The 22,020-nt window shown below is 40.3% G+C and overlaps 1 protein-coding gene and 1 long non-coding RNA gene across 4 annotated transcripts in view; one reads left to right on the top strand and one right to left on the bottom strand.

Moving 5' to 3' along the window:
- Positions 1 to 8,203, top strand: part of Wdr64 (WD repeat domain 64) — a 113,125-nt gene extending 104,922 nt beyond the window's left edge. Inside the window, exons 25-28 of one of the 2 annotated variants that reach the window (XM_048436415.3) lie at positions 506 to 611; positions 2,492 to 2,572; positions 4,136 to 4,249; positions 6,637 to 8,203. In XM_048436415.3, coding sequence (XP_048292372.3) covers positions 506 to 611; positions 2,492 to 2,572; positions 4,136 to 4,249; positions 6,637 to 6,717 — 382 coding nt within the window. In that variant the 3' untranslated portion in view covers positions 6,718 to 8,203. Of the gene's footprint in view, positions 1 to 505; positions 612 to 2,491; positions 2,573 to 4,135; positions 4,250 to 6,636 lie in introns of those variants that run through there. The other variant, XR_007232495.3, reaches the window with a different exon arrangement.
- The window catches only part of LOC146894834 (uncharacterized), an 85,527-nt gene that overhangs the window by 12,497 nt on the left and 51,010 nt on the right, over positions 1 to 22,020 (bottom strand). Inside the window, exon 1 of one of the 2 annotated variants that reach the window (XR_015737848.1) lies at positions 8,036 to 8,273. The exons of the other annotated variant lie outside the window; for it this stretch is intronic. This is a non-coding gene — a long non-coding RNA (uncharacterized LOC146894834). Of the gene's footprint in view, positions 1 to 8,035; positions 8,274 to 22,020 lie in introns of those variants that run through there. 2 annotated transcript variants of the gene reach the window in all.

Here is a 22,020-nt window from a genome sequence, read left to right as displayed (position 1 = left end):
ATCAAACTCAGATCATCGGACTTGGTGTCTTCACCCACGGACTCATCCCTCTGCCTAGAATGATCCCATCTCAAGATATATTAGTGACTGCTTTTTTAAAAAGTGTTTTTAATGCTTAGCTCTGACTTTCTAAATACATATGTAAATAAGTTTTAACTGTAGAGGAAGCTTCCCAAGGTTACTCAAAAGTCAAGCCTGGAATTTAGAAGCCTTTATCCCATCCCTACTATAAGGACTCCCTGAAAAATGACAACTGATGATTTCAATTACATGGACAATTCCGGCAGAGCAGAAATTGCAGTAGTTTCCCTAGAGGGAGATCTAGGAAGCAAAGTGGAATAAGAATTAGGTAGAGTGTCAGTGTTATTGGGACCGGTGTCATGAAAGTCAGCAATGTGGGGAGCCAAGGGGAAGGATGCAATCCCACGATGGATATTTGCTCACTTGGCAGGGGATGCAAGTTGCAGCTATGTGCCTGACTCTGTTTTTGTATTTTTGTATACAGATGGAAAAAAATGAGCTCACTGTCTTTGCTTTTCAAACGCGCACCACCCAAGCCCTTTGAAGTGCAACACGATTTTAAATTTTTCAAGTCTCTTTCTTCTCCGAAGGTAGCTAAAATGACAAAACTTACCTTTGTTTTTGAATTTTTTTTGAATTTTTGAATTCAAATATTCCCCTTATTATAGCCTGTTAGCTTTCTGCTGTTACTCTTGCAAACTGCCACAAGTTTTTTGTTTTTATTTTTTGATCTTTTTTTGCATAAACAATGCGCAGTAATTATCTTACAGATTTATAGGTCAAGATAAAAAAAACCTAAAATGAGAGCAGGGTGCAGTGCTGCTTGCCTACAATTCCAGCAGCACTTCAGAAGTAGAGAAAGGAGGGTCAAGAGTTCAAGGCCGTCCTCAGACACCTGTGAGCTCAAGGCCTATCTGCCTAGATAAGAATTTGTGTGTGTGTGTGTGTGTGTGTGTGTGTGTGTTTAATCTTAAAATGAGTCTCATGGGTTTGAAAGTGAAGTGTAGCCAGAGCTGTGATTGTTTTAAGGGATTGAGGAGGGTGGGGAAACCCATATTCCTTAGTTTGTGTACCCTCCCATCATCATCAAAGTCAGAAAGGCAGGTTCTCTCTGAGTATGTGGTGGGAGTAGGGGGTCTCACTCAGTGGGAAAGGTTCTGTACTTGGAAGAATCAAGTGATTACCTGGAGGCACCCAGGTAAGTCGGGAGAACCTCTCCCCTCAAGAGGAAAGTCAGTATATAGTACTCCCAGGTTGAGGGTAGAAAGTAGGGGGTAGACATCATCACTGGAGCTCATTTTGTGTTCATGGGCATGTTTTGTTTACAGTCTGAGAAAAGGGAGCTGCTATTATTTAACCATGCTAGAGAATGGATTAGTGTGAGGCTAAAGGTCTGGAATTGATCAGTAATTAGTTAAAAATGTATTCCCTCTGGCTCACCCACAAATTAAGCAAGCACACCTGTCCGAATTGATCTCTAGTCCACTACTGCATTTTACCATTTACCATCTTCCTGAGCTCCTGTCCTTGAAATGCACTTCATCTGGGCTGCCCTTGACACAGCCAGAACATTTCTTCATCTGTCCGAACCCCCCGTCTTCAGAAAACTCATAAATGAACAATGGTGGGTATCTGGACTATGGGAGGAGGAAAAAACTTCTGAAAAATAAAGGAGAAAAATAGAATCTAAAAACTGCTTTCAAAGCTTGGCTATTTCACTGAAGAAAAAGTGCATACCAATGAGACACCTAACCTCTTTAGTACACAGTAAATGCACATCAATAGCACTGTGGGATTCCACTTTATCCCTCCCAGGGTTTAAATAAAGAATCTGAGGACACCAGAAGCACTAATCTGGTGGCTGTCATATGAACTGGTAGAAAGTCACTGAAAATCAATGTGGCATTATCAGGCATGGTTGAAAATAGCCCTCTTACATACATTTTAACTCAAAGGGTGGGTGTAAAAATGCTGGGATAGAAGGCTAACTTGGTCTATATAGTGAGTTCTATGTTGGTCTATAGGCTACAAAGAGAGACTAGTCTTAAAAATCAACACACACACATAGGAAGCACACCAAAGGTAAGATGATAACTGAAATATCAAATAAATTGGTTAAAATCCTTAGAAATGCTTTTCAGAGTCCTTGAAACACTCAAATATGGCAAATTTCTTCCCGTGCCTCCCTATCTTCCCACCTCACTTGTCCAGTGAATGAAAGGCTTCAACACCAGTTGAGTTGAGATGTGATTCACTTGGAATCTCTGATACTAGACAGCTTTCTGATCATTTCCTTTTGATATGTGGTTAACAGTACCAATGATATCATGATAGGCCAGTTTCCATTGGAGTAGCCCCTTTCCCTAAACTTATCATCAACAGAGAACTTGCCTAAGATCTTGTATTAATGAGTCAGGTTTTTAGTGGATAGAACATGCCCTTCCCAGTAAATCATTGTGTTCTTTTGTAGATTCGCCGATATGCTTTGGAAGGTTTCATGACAGAAAACAGAGAGGCAGGGATTGTTTTTGGTTCTCTGCCTATATACAGGGTAAGTCAGAAGTTTCTATAACTAGGGTGGTAACAGGGCAATACAAAAAATCTGATTTCTCATTGCTGACACAATCAGCCCGCAGATGTTTTCATAAACACACCGGGCCCCGTCCTAGGCAAGTGTTGGATTACGTCTGTCAGTAGCTTGAATTGCTCACCTCTGCCATTGCACATAAGAGTGACTTTGAGCTTTGACCCAGTGGTTCATACCATCAAGATAAAATCCAAATGCCTTAGAGTAGCATGCAAACCTTCTATGATCTAGACTTTTGAGCCCTGCTTCCTCCACCTTCTCCCGATACTGTTCCTATAGTCCAGCAACACTTGGGTGCCACTGGGTACTCCGTCACTGTGCCTGTGCTATTATCTGCTCAACAGTCACCAAACCTCTTGTCCAAGTCTCCACCCCCAGACAACCAGTGTTAAGTAACTAGTGAATGAAACCAAGAAATAACAAACCAAATACCAATTGTGTCAACATAATGTCAACATAGATCTTAAGCATTACTTATCTTTCAAACGACATGCTCACTGGAGTAGGAAACAACAACAACAAAAAAAACCGTGATGCCAACGGTGGTCAACAATTAACTGGAGAGATAGTTCAGTCATTAAAAGGCTTGACACACAAGTATAAGGACTTGGGTTTGGATCCCCAGCACCCCGCCCCCACAAAACTGAACACAGTAGGGTGCATCTGTAATGCCTGTGCTGGGGAGGCAGAAACAGAAGAATCCCTGGGGTTCTTGACCACCTGTTCCAGTGTAATTGGTAAGCTCGAGCTTCAGTAAGAGACTGGTCCTCAAAACATAAGGTGGGGAGCTGGGGAGAGCTCTCTGTAAACAAAACACTTGTCATTCAAGCACGAGGACCAGAGTTCAGATCCTCAGAACTCACAGAAAAGTCGAGAAGTCGAGGCAGTTCACCTGCATTCCCAGTGCTTAGGAGTTGGAGTAGAGGGGGGGTTCTGCGAGATAAGCTGGCATGCTCCAATAACCCTGCATCAGTCAATAAAGAAGAGTTGGCCTCCATAGGCATGAGTGTGTGCATGGCACACACACTGAAATAACAACGGGGTAACACACACCTATATTCCCAGAACCAGAATGGCAGAGGCAGAAGGGTGTAGAGTTCAAGGTCAGCCTGAAATACATAAATCTGCCTCAAAAATTCAAAAGTAAGGGACTGAAAAAATGGCTCAGTGGTTAAGAATATTTGCTGCTCAGAGACCTGGGTTCAATTCCAAGCATCCTCGTGGCAGCTCACGACTTCCGATAACCCCAGTTCCAGGGGATCCAACACCCTCTCTCATCCACTGAAGACACCAAGAACATGCGTGGTACACAGATGTACCTGCAGGCAGAACACCCAAACACAAGCAAGCATTTTTTATTTAAAAAAAATGAAAAGAACCAAACTAACAGCAGGAGAAAGAACAATGGGTGTCTGAAAGGGGGCATGTGCTTGAAGGAGATGAACCTCTCGTGTGGCACCCCTACCTCAGGTTTACATTGTGAAAGAAAACACCCTAGATGTTCTTAACTCAGGCCATGGTTTACAGGTGCCGAGCCCCACGAGTCTAAGATACCTTCCACTCATTGGCTCTGAAGCACAAAGAGACTCGATAGAGGGTGTCCACGGGAAGAAGAAGAGCGCGCATGTTCAGCATGATAAAGTAAGTTACGTGCACCCCACAGAGCACTCTAATTCCACATGCACCCCACACACATACAGATTTTCTATTTAATTGCTTCTCTGTCCCCCAAAACATCCTGAGTCTAAAGTCTTTCAGTGCTTATTTTCGTGGAGATTCCAGATGTGGATGTGTTCCGTTCACTGAAGATTAAAGTCATGTGCTTGTTGGGTAGGAAGTGAGAGGAAAACCAAATGCAACCTGTGGGCCTGAACACACCAGCACCCACGTTATAGCCTGTCTGCAATGGTGTGTGATGTAATCTTAGCACTGGACATATGAAACATGAGACTGCTGGGATAAAGGACCAGCCAGTGGAGCTAAGTTGCCGAGCCCCAAGTTCAGTAAGAGAAATAAGATGGAGAGTTATTGAGGAAGATACCAGATGCTTGTGTGCGTGCACACACAAAATTTAAATTTGATGATATAATTGACAATTATGGCTAATTTTACCTTCCAATTAATGTGCCAAGTCTGAGGCTGTGTGTTTGCAACAATGCATTAAAAATTAACACTCCCATCTTGCAGATACAAAAGCTGAAGCACGGAGCATAAACAAGTATCAAAGAGTTCCAAAGAACCTGGTGACTTCAGACCTGGGATTTCAACCCAGAAGCTTGGTTTCAGAGCCTATATGTTTAACTATAAGACAGTATAATTTAGAAGTACATGAGCTTCTGGGATCTCCTGGTGGGAAGAACCGCTGAGAACACACAAACGATGACAGCCTCCTCACTCAGTGTTGCTTTTCTCTCTGCCATTATCACCCTCTGACGACTTGTCATACAGTAATTTCCCCCTTTCTACTATGGCATCTAATTGTCCTTTAATAACTCATTTCTCTTCACTGTGTTTATTAAACTGGATTTCAAATTCTAAGGGCACACATTTAGTCAGAATCATTCTTTCAGACTGTATAGTGACATTGATTTGTGTTTTAATAAATAAAACCTGCCTTAAGATCGGAGTGCAAAGCTAGCCGCTCTAGTCAGCCATACAGGCCAGGCAGTGGTGGCACATGCCTTTAATCCCAGCAACCACACTGGTTAGCCTTAGAGGCTGGGTGGTGCTGGTGCATGCCTAGAATACCAGCACTAGAGAGGAATATCAGACAGGGTGCGACAGGAACTGGCTCTCTTTTCAGTCTGATGCTTTCGTAGAGGTAAGAGCTTGCTAGTAGTTGACTGCTTTGCTTCTCTGATCTTTCAGCTCAACTCCCAATATCTGTCTTTGGGATTTTATTATTTGTGCTACAAGACTGACACTGAGAAGTGGGGAGAGTGTGCTGAGTAGTGGGCTTAGGAAGTATAGAAGTTGGTAGAGAGGACACCTGAAGCATGGGGACACCTGCTGTGCGGGAGTGTGCAGGTCATGAAGGGACCTGAGCCCCCTACCTTGTCTCAGGGAAAGAGGAGTAGAGACACAACCTGCTGATGCCCAGGCATAAAGGACCCTTGAAGACAGGCTGGACCTTATAGTTTTGTTTTTTTTTCTTTACCTTATATGTCTCCTCTTCCTTTTTCATGTTACAAAATTTTATAACCAAATCTCAGAAATAGCTCAGAAACATATGGTGTTCATCTAGTGTCTCTTATATAGCAATTGAATGTTGCTGACAAAATGTCTGTCTATATGTATCTATCTTTGGGTTTTAATTTTTTATTTTTGCATGTATGCACAGCCATGTCATGGCATATGTGTGGAGGTCCAAGGACAGCTTTCAGGAGTCATTTCCCCACCTTGTACAGTGAGGTCAGGGCTAGAACTCAAGTTATCAGGTCTATACAGAAAGTGCTGTCAGCAGCTGAGCCATGTCACTGTCCCAAGGAGTGCTTTGGGGGTCTTGTCATGTAGCGTTGGCTGGCCTGGAACTTGTTTTGTTCTGGACTGGACTCACACTTGTGGTAGATTCTCCTGTCAACCCTTTCCAGGTAGTGGACATGAATTCTAGAATGGAGAAGTATCCCATTAGGCAGCTCCAAAGCTCTTCCAGATGGCGCCCAAAGCACTAGGGAGAAATATAAGCTGGGAGAAGACAGGTTTCAGGTTCGGTCTCATTCTGAGGTTTCCTGGAGGCAGGATCACCATTTTCAGACTGAGGTCGAAGTAAGAGCCAGTGGCTGGCAGTTTTGCTTGTCTCGTCTTCAGGTTGAACCCCAATATCTGTCTCTGGGATTTTATCAATTGTGCTGTATCCAGAACCCTTTAAGGGTCTCGCCTTTCATCAACACTCTTCTGCCCAGAGATGCACAGGACTATGGAAACCACTTCACTGCTTAGCTAAGAGAATAGAAACGCTTTAATGGGAAAAGTTGGGAAGCTTGTCTATCATGCTCTTTGTACTAATGAATGTGCCATTTATTCCGCAGTCACGGAGGAAAAGCCTGAAAAGAAATTTAGTTCCACAAATAAATCTGGCTTCGTCCTTCTTTCCAACCATGCCCAAGTGAAGAGGAGCCTTGGAACTGGCTGTTGTACAGGAGGCCATGAAGTCTGGACAACATCTTCCCTCTGTACTTCCAGATGAGACACCACAAGATGGTTACACATCCCTCTACTTCAGGTCATCCCGGTAATGGATGTACTCAAGGGGTTCCACTGACCTTAGCCCTGACAACAAGCAAGCAACAGCTTGCAGCCAGTTTGACAACTTCTTTTTACACATGGAAAAACACCTAATGAATGGGCAATATTTCCTGTCATTGTCAACAAGATGGCACAAGGACACAAATGACATTGGTAGCATGAGTAGCCCCCAAATGCTTAGTGGTGCTTAGTTTTCACCTCGGCTTGTTGTTCGCCCCATTCCATAACCAGAATTAGAATGTGTGCAGTAAGAGGAAAATTACATGTGTGTCCTGCTGTGTCTATACAAAGAGGATCATTATCGTTGTTTCTTTTTTTATTTGAAGTTGCACCTAGGGGCCTGACGAGCTAGGTGAGTCAGCTACATCAAGGGCTGTTTGGAGATAAGGTCTCACTAGGCTGAGCTAGGAGGTCTTGAATTTAAGGTTGCTCTGCTTCAGCCTTCAGATCTTTCAGGAAAATTATTATTCAAAAAGAAAAATATCCCTACCCAGCCTTTGACTGTCTGCTTCATTGAGGGAATGTCACCTGAGAATTCCCGGAATGAAGCTGTGACTACAAAAGCTGATTGGTTAATGAGAATGTCAGTGGCGTGGAGGGGCTGAAGAGTTAAGACCAGAGTCAAATTATCTTGAGGACATCTCTAGTTCCCTCAGTAGACATCTATTGCCCCCTCTATGCATGACTCAACGTCTATTGTAACCATTGGGTAAATCCTTTGGAATGTGTCAAAGAGGCCCTAGTTTCTGCCAATCAAAAGGCTAAAGATGCTGTCAGATAGCACCCAAGGCCTAAAAACTGTGACCTGCCTTCCTGATGTGCTGCCTTAATTACTGTTCTATTGCTGTGAAGAGAAACCATGACCGAGGCATTTCACTGAGGTCGAGTCTGCAGATGCAGAGGCTGTCTATTGTCATCATGGCAGGAAACAGGCAGGCATGGCAGTGGAACCATAGCTGAGAGCTTTGCATCCTGATCAGCAGGCAGCAAGCCAAGAGACACTAGGCCTGGTATGGGCTTTTGAAACCTAAAAGCCCACTCCTGTTGACTTACCTCCTCCAAAAAGGACACATCTACTCTGAGCCCACACCTCCTAATCCTTCCGAAAATTTCACCAGCTAGGGCTAAGCATGGAAATATATGAGCCTATGAGAGCCATTTTCACTCAGCACGTATACTTACCAATATATTTGAAAAGCAGGTTAAGTTTATGACTTTCTTTGCTCTGTTGCTATAAAAGTTCATGAAATTGCTGCCTTGTTGGAACATGGTATTTGAAGAAGCCTGATTGTGTTCCTCAGCCATGGTCACTTATATTTGACTCTGGAATAAACTCTTCTTTTCCTTTGAGGTGAGGACTGTGTCTTCTGTCAACAGACGAAGTGCCATGGGCTCTCCTCTTGGTGATAATGAAACCAAAACAACTACAGCCAACACATAAAGGAGTGGGAAAGATTTAGGGTGGGATCAGGCAAGGGGAAGCAAGGACTTCATCAAACTAAAGGATCATGGATATGTTATTTAGGTGGCCTATACATATTTACTAGGGTTGTCCCATCCCTGGGCAAACTGTAAAAAACATTACATTCCTGAACATGCTTATTTTAAGGTTAAAAAAATCCAAGGAAAAATAACAAACAATTTTTAGCTCAAGGTCATGGAGCCACATGTTTGAAGGATTAAATTAAAATAGTGGCCAAACGCCTCTGGGCATGCTCAGCTTGTAGCATAACATTTTACCCAACATAAAGAATGAGACGTTTTGAAAACAGGCAGATAAAATCTGCTCTTCACAATGTCTGTCTCACTTAGCAGCTAACAGAATGTTAGTCAGTGGAGGTACATGTTTAAAAGAATATGAAAGCATCAAAATATGAGTGATAATGAATCTGATTTTAAACATAAAGCATGGAAAAAGTATCAGAAGTGAAACCTGAGAATTATCTAACCTGAACTTCTTCAGGCAATGATGTTGAGCCCTGAGTAATAAAAGTGTTGTCATGGTAACAACTGTTAGTCTACTTTTCCCAAAGCATCACTCCACCACTTGGTTAAAGCAAATAACGGGAAAAAAAATAGTCCTTTTTAAATTCCGAGTTCTCACTCTGTAGAGAATTGTGGAGTGGGGGATAAAGCAACAATGACAAAAATATGAACAAAATATACTTAATAAGTAAATAGAGTAGTTTAATTAAAAAGAAAGCTAGTAAAAACCCCTTTTCACCCTTAATGAGATTCCTCTCCAAGCAATGAAAGGAAGCCTCTACTTCCCTTTAGGGCTCCATCATGTTCGTATCTCCATACATCTAACTCCCAAATGAAGGCCTAGTGATGGCTTCAAGGCCCTTTCCCCTACTAAACTGCATCTTTCTGAAGGGAATGTGTCAGCTTCCTTTTCCCAAGCCAACCAGTGCTGCTATTTCATTATTATGTCCCTATTATCACATGTAACGACCCCAGAATTCAGGAAATTGTTAGTGTTTTGAGAGATAAATATTAGTGGAAAGCAATGCAATCTTATATACTTCATAGAAAAAAAAGCTAAACAAATTATAGACACAATCAAGTAAGACTGAAGGACATGGCATCCTTGTACAGTATACAGGTAGACGGATATCAGCTAGTGTCTGCAGAGAGCCAAAGAAGGGAAGGCTGGAAACAAAAGGCTCCCGACATAAAACAAATGCCAACCTAGTATTACCAATCACGAGAAAATATTATCCTTCAGAAAGGACAGCCAAATGTCAAATAAGGTTCTGACAAACAAAAATTGAGAGAATCAGCGGGAATAGACACAAGCTAAAGAGAATACTGAAGAGGATGCTTTAAGCAGAGGAAGATCGATGGGCCCTCGGAGAAGGAGGAAGGCGAAGAGTACCACAGCGGAAAACACATCACTAACACACGGGATGCCAACGGGGTGAAGCAGCAGCTGCAGTGATGAAAACAGGTCATAGAGTAAGGGTCTGGGGCTAGAGAGGTAGCTTCGTGGTTAAGAGCACATACTGCTCTTGCAGAGGACCCACATTTGGTTCCCAGGACACATGTGGGGTCACCTATCACTCCAGTTCCCGTGGCATCTGACACCCTTTACTGGCATTCATAGGAAATGCAGACATATGTAATAAACTCAAATATGTCACACACACACACACATTAAAAATAGAAAGGTAGAGGGATCATAATTTTTAAGGCTCTTAAATTTCCTGAAAGAAGGTAAGATTATCAATAATCATTTCAACTCTGGCATGGCAGTAGTGTAAGGATAATCTCTGTGGAAACTACTAGAAGAAACAGCAACAACACATGACCATGGACATGCCCAAGAGGAAACTGAGAATGATAGCAATCACTTGCTCTAAAAACTAAGAGATGAAAATAAACATAAAAGGATTGGATAAATAGAAAAAGCACACTGGCTGCCAGATCTCAGACTATTTTAGCTGGGTCTCCCCACACCCCTACCCTGAAATCAGGCCACACACCAGCAACCTATCCTTTAGGACCAAGAACAGCCAGAACACTCAGACTGGAATGTGGGTCCAGAGAGAAGCCCAGTCCCTCCTCCTTTAAGCTATGAGTATATAATCCTATCAAATGTCTGACTCTGTGCCTCTTGGCAAGTAATCCAGGCTAGACCACATGGTATGAAGCTTGCCTGCCTCCTGCTGGAACTTATCAAATGCCCTCTTTGTTCTGGGTATTTGAAATCTCTTTCCTCTGGTCCCCTGCTGGCATGCTTCACTGTAGCCCCTCCCACCATACCATGCAAGGAAGTTTTCTCTCCTAATGAATTAATGAAACTCCTCTTCCAACCTAAAGACCCATTCTCCCCACTAAGGGCCCCATAGTCGAATAAAGCACTTACGAAGAGTGACCTCAGGTTAGCTTCTTTCTGCAATCCTACCACCCCTTTCTCAGTTATAACAGGGACATTTCAGATGTAAACCTAAATATACCAAGAATTATATAACTCTTAATAGACTGTATATTCAAACTGGTTTTCAGGATGCATAAAGAAAACAAACCCCAGATATAAAGTGTTTAAAGAAATATGTCTGTGGTTGTTTGGAAGTAGAAAGAGAATTATATGTATATTTTTTTAAAGATGAAGACTATCTAAAAGATGTTGTGGAAAATTTAGAAAACAAGTCAAAGATTAAGTTCTCTGATTTTAAAGACTGAAGATTTCTAAAAACTGAGTCTTTACTATGCCTGCTGTGTTTTAATTTTTAACTATTAGGATGTTATTTCTGATAAACACTAGTAATTTTTTTCTTTTGACATTTACTAAGTATGTGGAGAGGGATGCGTATATGTGCTATTATGTACATTAATTAGTGTGTACCATGTTGCATTGTGGAGGTGAGAGCACCTTGCAGGAGTTGTATTACCCTTCTACCACAAGAGCTTTAGGAATGGAAATCAGGTCGTCAGTCTTGGAGGCAGTGATTAACCCATGTCTTCAGCCTCAGTGCTACTAAGGTTATAAATTTAAGATCAACAGAACATTTCATTTGAATAGATTCAATGTTTCTCAAATAAAAACTTCTACATCTGATCTTACATGACTGGTCAGTCATAAAATACACACACTAAATTGTAAAGCTACCTTCAGTCTTATTTGTATAAAATTTGTCTGAAATATGAATGAATTTTGACTTGGTTTCTATCCCTAAAATGTCTAATTGTATGTATACAAAAATTAAAATATCTGAAACACACACACACAAAAGAATTTCCCCCATCGGCTCAGATATTTGAACAAAGATCCCCAGGTTTTGGTGCCATTTAAGGAGGTTGTAGACCCTCTTGGGTGTAGAGACTTGTGGGAGGAAGTTGTCCCTGGGTCTGTCTTTGAGCGTATAGAGACTCTCTCACTTCCTGGTTGCTCTCTGTTTCAGCTTCTGGTTAGACATATGATCTTTTGGCTCCCCCCCCACTCCGCCACCCGCAGTTACCTTGCCTTCTACATGCTATGCATTCTCACCATGATGGACTCTCATCCTTCAGGAGCCATAAGCCCAAATAAACTCTTCTGCATGTTACCTTGATCACGATATTTTATCCCAGTCACAGATGAGTCACCAACACAGAGGCCCAGCTCAAGGGCTTCCAGGGAGTAACAGTACTAGTTACTGGGTGAGAGGCCACTCCTGTGATACCTCAGCAATGGCTCTAGCTGGCTCCTGCTCCTGCTCTGAGAATTTGTCAGAGGCTGAATTTGAAAGGAATGAACATACTTTAGACAATGACACTAAATTATTCAATATAAAAGAACAGGAACAAATATATAAACTAACTTAAAGTAAGATAATGTTAATATATCACATATTAATATATAGTAGTATATTAATAGATTGCATGCTAATACCACAGCACACATTAAGAAAATAAAGGAAGAATGGGTTTTCACAATAATTTCATTTATGGTGATTCAAGATTGGGGCCAAGTCTTTATCACCAAAAGAATGATCAAGCAATCTATACAGTGGGAGAATTTGCTCTAACAGAAGCAAATAATATATCAATGTTTGTGTGAACATGAATAACTCACTTTCAAGAGCACAGGTCACAGAAGCATTGGGGAGGAAAGGCTACATTCAGCATGAATCTGTTATGCTTTTTTTCTTAAACATGAAAAGCTAATCTTTAACCATTAATTAAAACAATGGTTTCCTCCACATGCTCCTAGTGCTGAAACATGACAGATAGCAAGACTAAAAAATGAAGGGGACATGGGAAGACAAACATCTCAATCTAGAATCTAGCTGGGAGTGAAAAACTTTAACATGGTAGCACATGCTTTAAATCCCAGCACTCGGGAGGCAGAGGCAGGGAAATCTCTGTGAGTTTTAAGGTCAGTCTGATCTACATAGTGAATTCCAGCGAAGTTAGGACTACACAGTGAGACCATGTCTCAAAAACAAAATAGCAAAAAAAAAGAAAAAGAAAAAGAAAGAAAGAAAGAAAGGAAAGAAAAAAGAAAGAAAAAGAAAGAAAAGAAAAAACCCATAACAACTGATTAGATTCAAGTTTTCTGCATCTGGAAAGAACTGTTTTCCTAAAGGCAACTCAAATAAGGATGTTACAAACAGGCTGTGCTTATGTAGGGACTCAAGTCTTATGGACTTAAGTTTAAGTGTATTAGCATTCTTTCTTGTCCCAAAATCTAAATAAGCAATGCACCTTATGGTGGCTTGAATGAAAACTATTCTCCTTAGGTTCCTGTATTTGAACTCTTGGTTCCCCCTTGGTGGTATTTTCAGGAAGGCTAATGGAGCCTTTAAGAGGTAGAGCTTTACTAGAGGAAGTAGTTACTGGGGACATTCTTTGGGGGTTTACAGCCTTGCTCCACTTCCTGTTCTGTCTGCTTCCTGTGTGAGGCTGAAATGTGCTGCCATGCCCTACCTCCACCCTGCCATTATGGATTCTAGCCTGCAGAAACCATAAGCCAAAATAAACTCTTTCTTACTTAAGTTGTTTTGGGTCATGGTTGCTGTGAGACAATGGTCTTGTACCCTGTCACCTATATTGTATTGTTTTAATAAAATATTGATTGGCCAGTAGCCAAGCAGGAAGTAGAGAGAGGCAGGGAAACCAGGCAGGAAGTGGTGGTGGGGCTATAAGAACAGGAGATGTCTATGAAGAGGAAAGCGTCAGTCTGTCGTTATCACAGAGGAAGCCAGACACAGAGGAAACAAGATGAGAATGCCTCACGGATAAAATGGACCAAGCCATGTGGCTGATAGAAGAATTATGGGTAAATGTAGGATGTAAGTGTTAATAAAAAGCCTGAGTTAATATGCCAGTCAGTTTATGATTAGTGTAGACCTCTATGTGTTTCTTTGGGACTGAACAGATGCGGGACCAGATGGAACAGAAACCTCTGTCAACAAATGGTGCCAACATGGGCAACTATATCCATATAAAACCTGAGAGAGCTTGGGAAAGAATTCTAGACACAAAGAAACAAAGTCAAGCGCAGCTTCTTAGTAGTAGCATTTTCTCAGGTGGGCTCTGTTTGCTAGAGGCAAACATGTTTCATTCAAGAGAGGCTTTCTGATTCAGTTTTAGCTGCAAAAATCTTGCAGCTGTTTTAAGAGGACCTGCCAGCAAACACCTAAATATTTATGAATAGCTGACAACATGCTTCTTGGTGGCAGCACAGACCTTGAAATGACATAGAGTTCTGGCAATCAACATGGCTCTGGCTTGTACCTCTGCCATGAGGCTAGACTCTGAAAGCTAAGAAATGGTGTGGATCCAGCCATCAAAGCCACACTTTAATCCTAGCCAGATTGTTTAGCAAATTAAAGACTCGTGATCAGAAAAAGAGAGATATACAGTAAAAATAGATTCAAATGAAGAAAACCTTTAAATGTTTTAAAGTGTGTTTAAAAATATGTGTAGGCTTGAGAGAGAAAAGAGAAAGGATACAGTCCTTAAAATAAAAAAGAAAGAGAGTAGTTGGGTGTGGTGGCACACACCTTTAATCCCAATACTTTGGAGGCAGAGGTAGGCAGATCTCTGTGAGTTCAAGGACAACCTCATCTATAGAGTGATGCCAGGACAGCTAAAGATACACAGAGAAACCTAGTCTCAAAAAAAAAACAAAAATTAAAAAGAAAAAGAAAAAAATGGATTTTAAAATAAAGCCATGTAAAGATGGAAAATACACAAAGAATCTGGATACTGTATGTTATTGTGTTGTCTTTGAATTGTTTGAATGCTGAGGAAGGAGCAACAGCTGCTAAAAGATATTTGCTTATAAATGCTGCTAGATTAACCCAATATACATATCTATATATATATTGAAAATGCTTTTACTTCAAAATCTAAGTCAAAAGTTATGTTACTTTGAAGAAGAATTTTACTTTTGTTTCCACAGAAAATGAGAGACTGTATTTTCATTCTGGGTTAAGAAAAATCAGATTTGATTAAGGAAAACCCCCTGAGAAATCTCCGATAGGAGCAGATGGCTCAGTTGTCTGAGTTCTACATCCAGAACAGTTTCAAGACTGCTGGCTGAGTTTCAAACCTCACAGAATACTCCAGTCAGGACGACCATAATTCTAAAATTTTGCTTAGATCCCCATTAGATTATCACTGTCCCCAATCAGTAGGAAGTAGCCCAGAAAAGTACACCCACATTCTCCCCCAAAATGAATTATGGATGTTTGTTGGTTACAAGTTGTTATGAATAATGGTCAGGACAAAAGCTAAACAAAGATTAGATTCAGAGTTCTCGTTTTTGAAAAAAAAAAAAAGTGTGTGCAGGGGAAGTGTTGTGGGACAATGGTCTTGTACCTTGTGACTTAAATTGTATTGTTTAAATAAAATGTTGATTGGCCAGTAGCCAGGCAGGAAGTAGAGAGAGGCAGGGCAACTAGAACAGGAGAAGTCTATGAAGAGGAAAGAATCAGTCTGTACTTGTCACAGAGGAAGCCAGACATAGAGGAAGCAAGATGAGAATGTCTCACTGATAAAAGGTACCAAGCCACAGGGCTGACACAGACAAGAATGAGTTAATAGGTCAACCAGCTTATGATTAATATAGATCTCTGTGTGTTTCTTTGGGACTGAACAGCTGCAGGAGCAGACGGGACAGAAACCTCTATCAACACACAGTTTTTTATCATAGCAACAGAAAGGTAACTAAAACACACCCCATAAAACCACCTTACAATTTACAAAAGGAAGTTCTTTAAGATAAGAAAAACAAGTGAACCAGGTCACATATTAAGCATTTTCACTTTTTAAATTTCGCTTTATCTTTAAACCTGTGTTATAACCTCTAAACATGTAGTTTAAAAAGTCACAAAATAAGATGATAGATAGATGAGGGAGAGAGAGGGGAAGAAAAAGAAAGAAAGAAAGAAAGAAAGAAAGAAAGAAAGAAAGAAAGAAAGAAAGAAAGACATGGATTGGTTGATTGATGATAGATAGATAGATCTAAGCACAGATCTAAAGTATTCCCCCTTTATTCTGATAAAAACTCAACTCCTGTGTGGTGGTTGATATGCTCCAGAAACAGCAGCCGTGAATATATGAACAGACCTGGTCAAATCAAGATCTTAATGCTGGTTTAACAAACATCCAGGCACCTAGTTAGATCAAGATTGAGTTTCAGATTAACTTAGTGGAGAACTTGAGGTGGACTCTGTGGAGTCAGAAGACAATATGCAGAGGAAGACAAGAACTTTCAGATGAAGGTGAGGTGTGGCTGCATGTGCAGCCATGGGCTGGAGTGATGCACTCACTTGTAGAAGGTCCTCAACCTTCCTCAGCTGACTACTGGGTATGTACTCTATCTAGTACAATAATAATCCAGAAGAGTCACTTGTTAAGGAAGATTATTTTAAAAAATTCACATTATTTACAACAGCCAAGATGTCAAATAAGTTGATAGAAAGAAAACATAAATGAGGAAAGAAATACATATTCTAGGTTCTTTTTAATGTCACTGAACAAGACATCTATTAGCATGCCTGTCACTCAGGGTAAAGGAAAAGAATGAGCCCTGTCTAGTGTGTAAACAACCAATTTCTCCCATTGATCTTTTCATAAAAGTACAATCGCCATGTTTCTACCTACAGAGCTTTAAAGATTGAGGCAGCATAAGTTGTATTTTTATTTACATATATCAAAGTGAAAAAATAAATATAATGGCCCCTGGAAGAGAGGGCATTTATTACATATTAATTGTGTGGGGTTTTTCTAGTACTAAGGATTTAACTTAACGGTATCAGGAAGGCGAAGCAAGCATTTCCAGCACTGTTCCATATCTCTTGCCTGACAGACTGACTTAAAGTGGGAATTAAATAACTTTCTGGAATGACTAGGATATTGTTTATTGTAGTAGAATTTAGACTATATACGTATGTGTATATCTCAAAGTCGATATTTCTGTATCCATTTAAATACTCCAGTTATACATATTAGTATGGTTATTGGTTTTTTCAGACCTACTTTAAAATTCAATTTAAAAAGTTAAGATCGACAGTGGAGGGGTAAGTGTGCTCCTGACCCACCACACAAACCCGGTAAGGGAACACACAATTTTCCCACCATCCTTATCTCCCTGGGTATTCCGAAGGGGCGGCTTCCCCCAGCAAAACCCTCTCTCCTCCTACCCCATTCCCGCTTTCAGCCAGGAACCCCTTCCCTTCCTCCCTCCCTTTTTCGGGGCATAAAACCCTCCAACTCAGCCTGTGTGGGCACCGCCTGGACGGGGCAGTGAGTGCAAATGGGAGGGAGTTCCTTTGTTTTAATAGCCTGTCTGCAGCAAGGTAGGACTGCAGGCAAAGTGATTCCTGGCCAGCAAGGGGCACTGATCCTGTAGCAGAAGACCCAGCAGAGGGAAGAGCCATTGGAGAGCATCTGAAGGAAAAGATAGGCAGGCGACAAGGCAAGAATTCCTCCAACAATCTGAAAAACAACATGAAAACACCAGATCCCAGCAATCTTATGACAGAAGGACTTGAACACCCTATTCCGGAAGAAGTGGAAAACAGTGTCATTATGAAAGCAATAGAGTCTCTTAAACAGGGTATGAATAACTCACTTAAAGAAATAGAAGACAAATATAACGAAAAGATTGAAGAAATGAGTAAAGAAATGGAAGAGAAATATAACAAAAAGTTTGAAGAAATGAGTAAATTCATAAACGATACCCTGGGAAACCAAGAAAAAACAATCAAACAGGTAATGGAAACAGTTCAAGAATTGAAAACTGAAATGAAGGCAATGAAGAAAACACAAACCGAGGGCCGGATGGATATGGAAAATCTAGGTAAACAGAGACTTCAGGAACAAACATAACCAATAGAATACAAGAGATAGAAGAACGAATCTCAGATTATGAAGACACCATAGAGAAAATAAACGCTCTGACCAAAGAAAACAGCAAATCCAACAAATTCTCATCACAAAACATTCAGGAAATATGGGACATAATAAAAAAACCAAATCTAAGAATAATAGGGGTAGAAAAAGGAGAAGAATTGCAAATCAAAGGTCCAGAAAATATATTCAACAAAATTATAGAAGAAAACTTTCCCAACCTAAAGAACGATATTCCTATGAAGGTTCAAGAAGCATACAGAACACCGAAGAGACTGGATCAGAAAAAAACATCCCCTTGCCATATAATAATCAAAACACAAAGCATTCAGATTAAAGAAAGGATATTAAGAGCTGCAAAGGAAAAAGGTCAAGTAACTGAAAAAGGTAAACCTATCAGACTTACACCAGACTTCTCTATGGAAACCATGAAAGCCAGAAGGTCCTGGATAGAGGTACTGCAGAAAATAAGAGACCACGGATGCAAGCCCAGACTACTATACCCAGCCAAGCTATCGTTCACTATCAACGGAGAAAACAAAATATTCCAGGATAAAAACAAATTTACACAATACGTAGCTACAAATCCAGCCTTACAGAGAATATTAGAAGGAAAATCACAACCCAAGGAATCCAACATTCCCAACACTGCCTACAATAACTCAGACATCTAGCGACCCTTCACAAGCACAACTCAAAGAAGGAAAACAATACACTCTACTACTCCCCCCGAAAAAAAATGACCGGAGTCAACAACCACTGGTCATTAATATCACTTACTATCAATGGACTCAATTCGCCTATAAAAAGGCACAGACTTAGAGATTGGATACGAAAACAGGATCCAACATTCTGCTGTTTACAAGAAACACACCTCAACCACAAAGACAGACACCTACTCTGAGTAAAGGGTTGAGAAAAGGTTTTCCAAGCAAATGGACCTAAGAAACAAGCGGGTGTGGCCATTCTAATATCTAACAAAATCGACTTCAAACTAAAATCAATCAGAAGAGATGGAGATGGACATTTTATACTCGTAACAGGAACAATTCATCAGGAAGAAGTCTCAATCCTGAATATCTATGCCCTTAATATAAAGGCACCCACATATGTAAAAGAAACTCTTCTAGAACTCAAGGCAGTCATCAAACCACACACACTAATAAGTAGGAGACTTCAACACACCTCTCTCACCAATGGACAGGTCAATCAGACAGAAACCTAACAGAGAAATAAGAGAATTATTGGAGGTATTAAATCAAATGGACTTAACAGACATCTATAGAACACTCCACCCAAATAGGAAAGAATATACCTTCTTCTCTGCAGCTCATGGAACCTTCTCGAAATTGACCACATACTCGGTAACAAAGCAAACTTCCACAGATACAAAAAAATTAGTAACCACCTGTGTCTTGTCAGATCACCATGGATTAAAGTTAGAATTGAACAACAATGCTACCTCCAGGAAGCCAACAAACTCATGGAAGTTGAACAGTCAACTACTAAATCACCCCTGGGTCAAGGAAGAAATAAAGAAAGAAATTAAAGTCTTCCTTGAATTTAATGAAAACAAAGACACAACATACTCAAACCTATGGGACACTATGAAAGCAGTGCTAAGAGGAAAGTTCATAGCACTAAGTGCCCAATAAAAGAAAACGGAGAATGCACACATTGGAGACTTAACAGCACACTTGAAAGCTCTAGAAAAAAAAGAAGCTGATTCACCCAGGAGGAGTAGAAGACTGGAAATAATCAAACTGAGGGCTGAAGTCAACAAAATATAAACACAGAAAACAATCCAAAGAATCAATGAAACAAAAAGCTGGTTCTTGGAGAAAATCAACAAGATCGACAAACCCCTCCCCAAACTAAACAAATGGCAGAGAGAGAACATGCAAATTAATAAGATCAGAAATGAAAAGGGGAACATAACCACAGACACAGAGGAAATTCAGAGAATCATTAGATCTTACTACGAAAGTTTATATGCCACAAAGTTGGAAAATGAAAAAGAAACGGACATTTTTTTAGATAAGTACAATATACCAAAGTTGAACCAAGAACAGGTGAACAATCTAAATAGACCTGTTAGTCGTGAAGAATTAGAAGCTGTTATCAAAAATCTCCCTACCAAAAAAAGCCCAGGACCAGATGGTTTCAATGCAGAATTCTACCAGAACTTCCAGGAAGAGCTAATACCTATACTCTTTAATGTATTCCACAATATAGAAACAGAAGAGTCATTGCCAAACTCCTTTTATGAAGCTACAGTTACTCTGATACCAAAACTACACAAAGACACAACCAAGAAAGAGAATTACAGACCAATCTCACTCATGAACATCGACGCAAAAATTCTCAATAAAATACTGGCAAACTGAATCCAAGAACACATTAGAAAAATTATCCATTATGATCAAGTAGGCTTCATCCCAGAGAGTCAGGGCTGGTTCAACATACGCAAATCTATCAATGTAACCCATCATATAAATAAACTGAAAGAAAAAAACCATATGATCATTTCATTGGATGCTGAAAAAGCATTTGACAAAATTCAACACCCATTTATGATAAAGGTGTTGGAGAGACTGGGGATACAAGGATCATACCTAAATATAATAAAAGTAATATACAGCAAGCCGACAGCTAACATCAAATTGAATGGAGAGAAACTCAAAGCCTTTCCACTAAAATCAGGAACATGACAAGGCTGTCCACTCTCTCCATACCTCTTCAATATAGTGCTTGAAGTTCTAGCAATAGCAATAAGACAACATAAGGGGATCAAGGGGATTCGAATGGGAAAGGATGAAGTTAAACTTTTGTTATTTGCAGACGATATGATAGTGTACATAAGCGACCCCAAAAAACTCTACCAAAGAACTCCTACAGCTGATAAACACCTTTAGTAATGTGGCAGGATACAAGATCAACTCCAAAAAATCGGTTGCCCTCCTATACACAAAGGATAAAGAAGCAGAGAGGGAAATCAGAGAAACATCACCTTTCACGATAGCCACAAATAGCATAAAATATCTTGGGGTAACTCTAACCAAGGAAGTGAAAGACCTATTTGACAAGAATTTTAAGTCTTTGAAGAAAGAAATTGAGGAGGATACCAGAAAATGGAAAGACCTCCCCTGCTCTTGGATTGGGAGAATCAACATAGTAAAAATGGCAATTCTACCAAAAGCAATCTATAGATTCAATGCAATCCCCATCAAAATCCCATCAAACTTCTTCACAGACCTTGAGAGAACAATAATCAAGTTTATATGGAAAAACAAAAAACCCAGGATAGCCAAAACAATCTTATACAATAAAGGAACTTCTGGAGGCATTACCATCCCTGACTTCAAACTCTATTACAGAGGAACAGTATTGAAAAAAGCTTGGTATTGGCATAAGAACAGAGAAGTCGACCTATGGAATCGAATAGAAGATCCGGATTTTAACCCACAAACCTATGAACACCTAATTTTCAACAAGGGAGCTAAAGGTATACAATGGAAGAAGGAAAGCGTCTTTAACAAATGGTGCTGGCATAACTGGATGTCAACCTGTAGAAGAATGAAAGTGGATCCATATCTATCACCATACACAAAACTCAAGTCCAAATGGATTAAAGACATCAACATTAATCTGACTACTTTGAACATGATAGAAGAGAAAGTGGGAAGTAGTCTACAAGATATAGGCACAGGAGACCACTTCCTAAGTAGAACCCCAGTAGTACAGACAATAAGAGAATCAATGAATAAATGGGAACTCCTGAAACTGAGAAGCTTCTGTAAAGCAAAGGACACTGTCAGTAAGACAAAAAGGCTACATTCCAACTGGAAGAAGATCTTCACCAATCCCTCACCAGACAAAGGTCTGATCTCCAAAATATACAAAGAACTCAAGAAATTAGACACTAAAACTCTAATTAACCCAATTAAAAAATGGGGTGCTGAACTGAACAGAGAATTCTCAACAGAAGAACTTCAAATGACCAAGAGACACTAAAGGTCATGCTCAACCTCCTTAGCGATCAGGGAAATGCAAATCAAAACCACTTTGAGATACCATCTTACACCTGTCAGAATAGCTAAAGTCAAAAACACCAATGATAGCCTATGCTGGAGAGGATGTGGAGTGAGGGGAACACTCATCCATTGTTGGTGGGAATGCAAACTTGTGCAGCCACTGTGGAAATCTGTGTGGCGGTTTCTCAGGAAACTGGGAGTCAACCTCCCTCAGGACCCAGCAATTCCACTCTTGGGAATATACCCAAGAGATGTCCTATCATACTACAAAAGTATGTGTTCAACTAT

The sequence above is a fragment of the Myodes glareolus genome, chromosome 5 (genome assembly GCF_982192425.1).
Source record: "Myodes glareolus chromosome 5, mMyoGla1.1, whole genome shotgun sequence".
In the NCBI taxonomy this organism is placed as follows: Eukaryota; Metazoa; Chordata; class Mammalia; order Rodentia; family Cricetidae; genus Myodes; species Myodes glareolus.
Note: the sequence above shows the minus strand (reverse complement) of the source record. Positions and strands in the feature narration are given on the sequence as shown.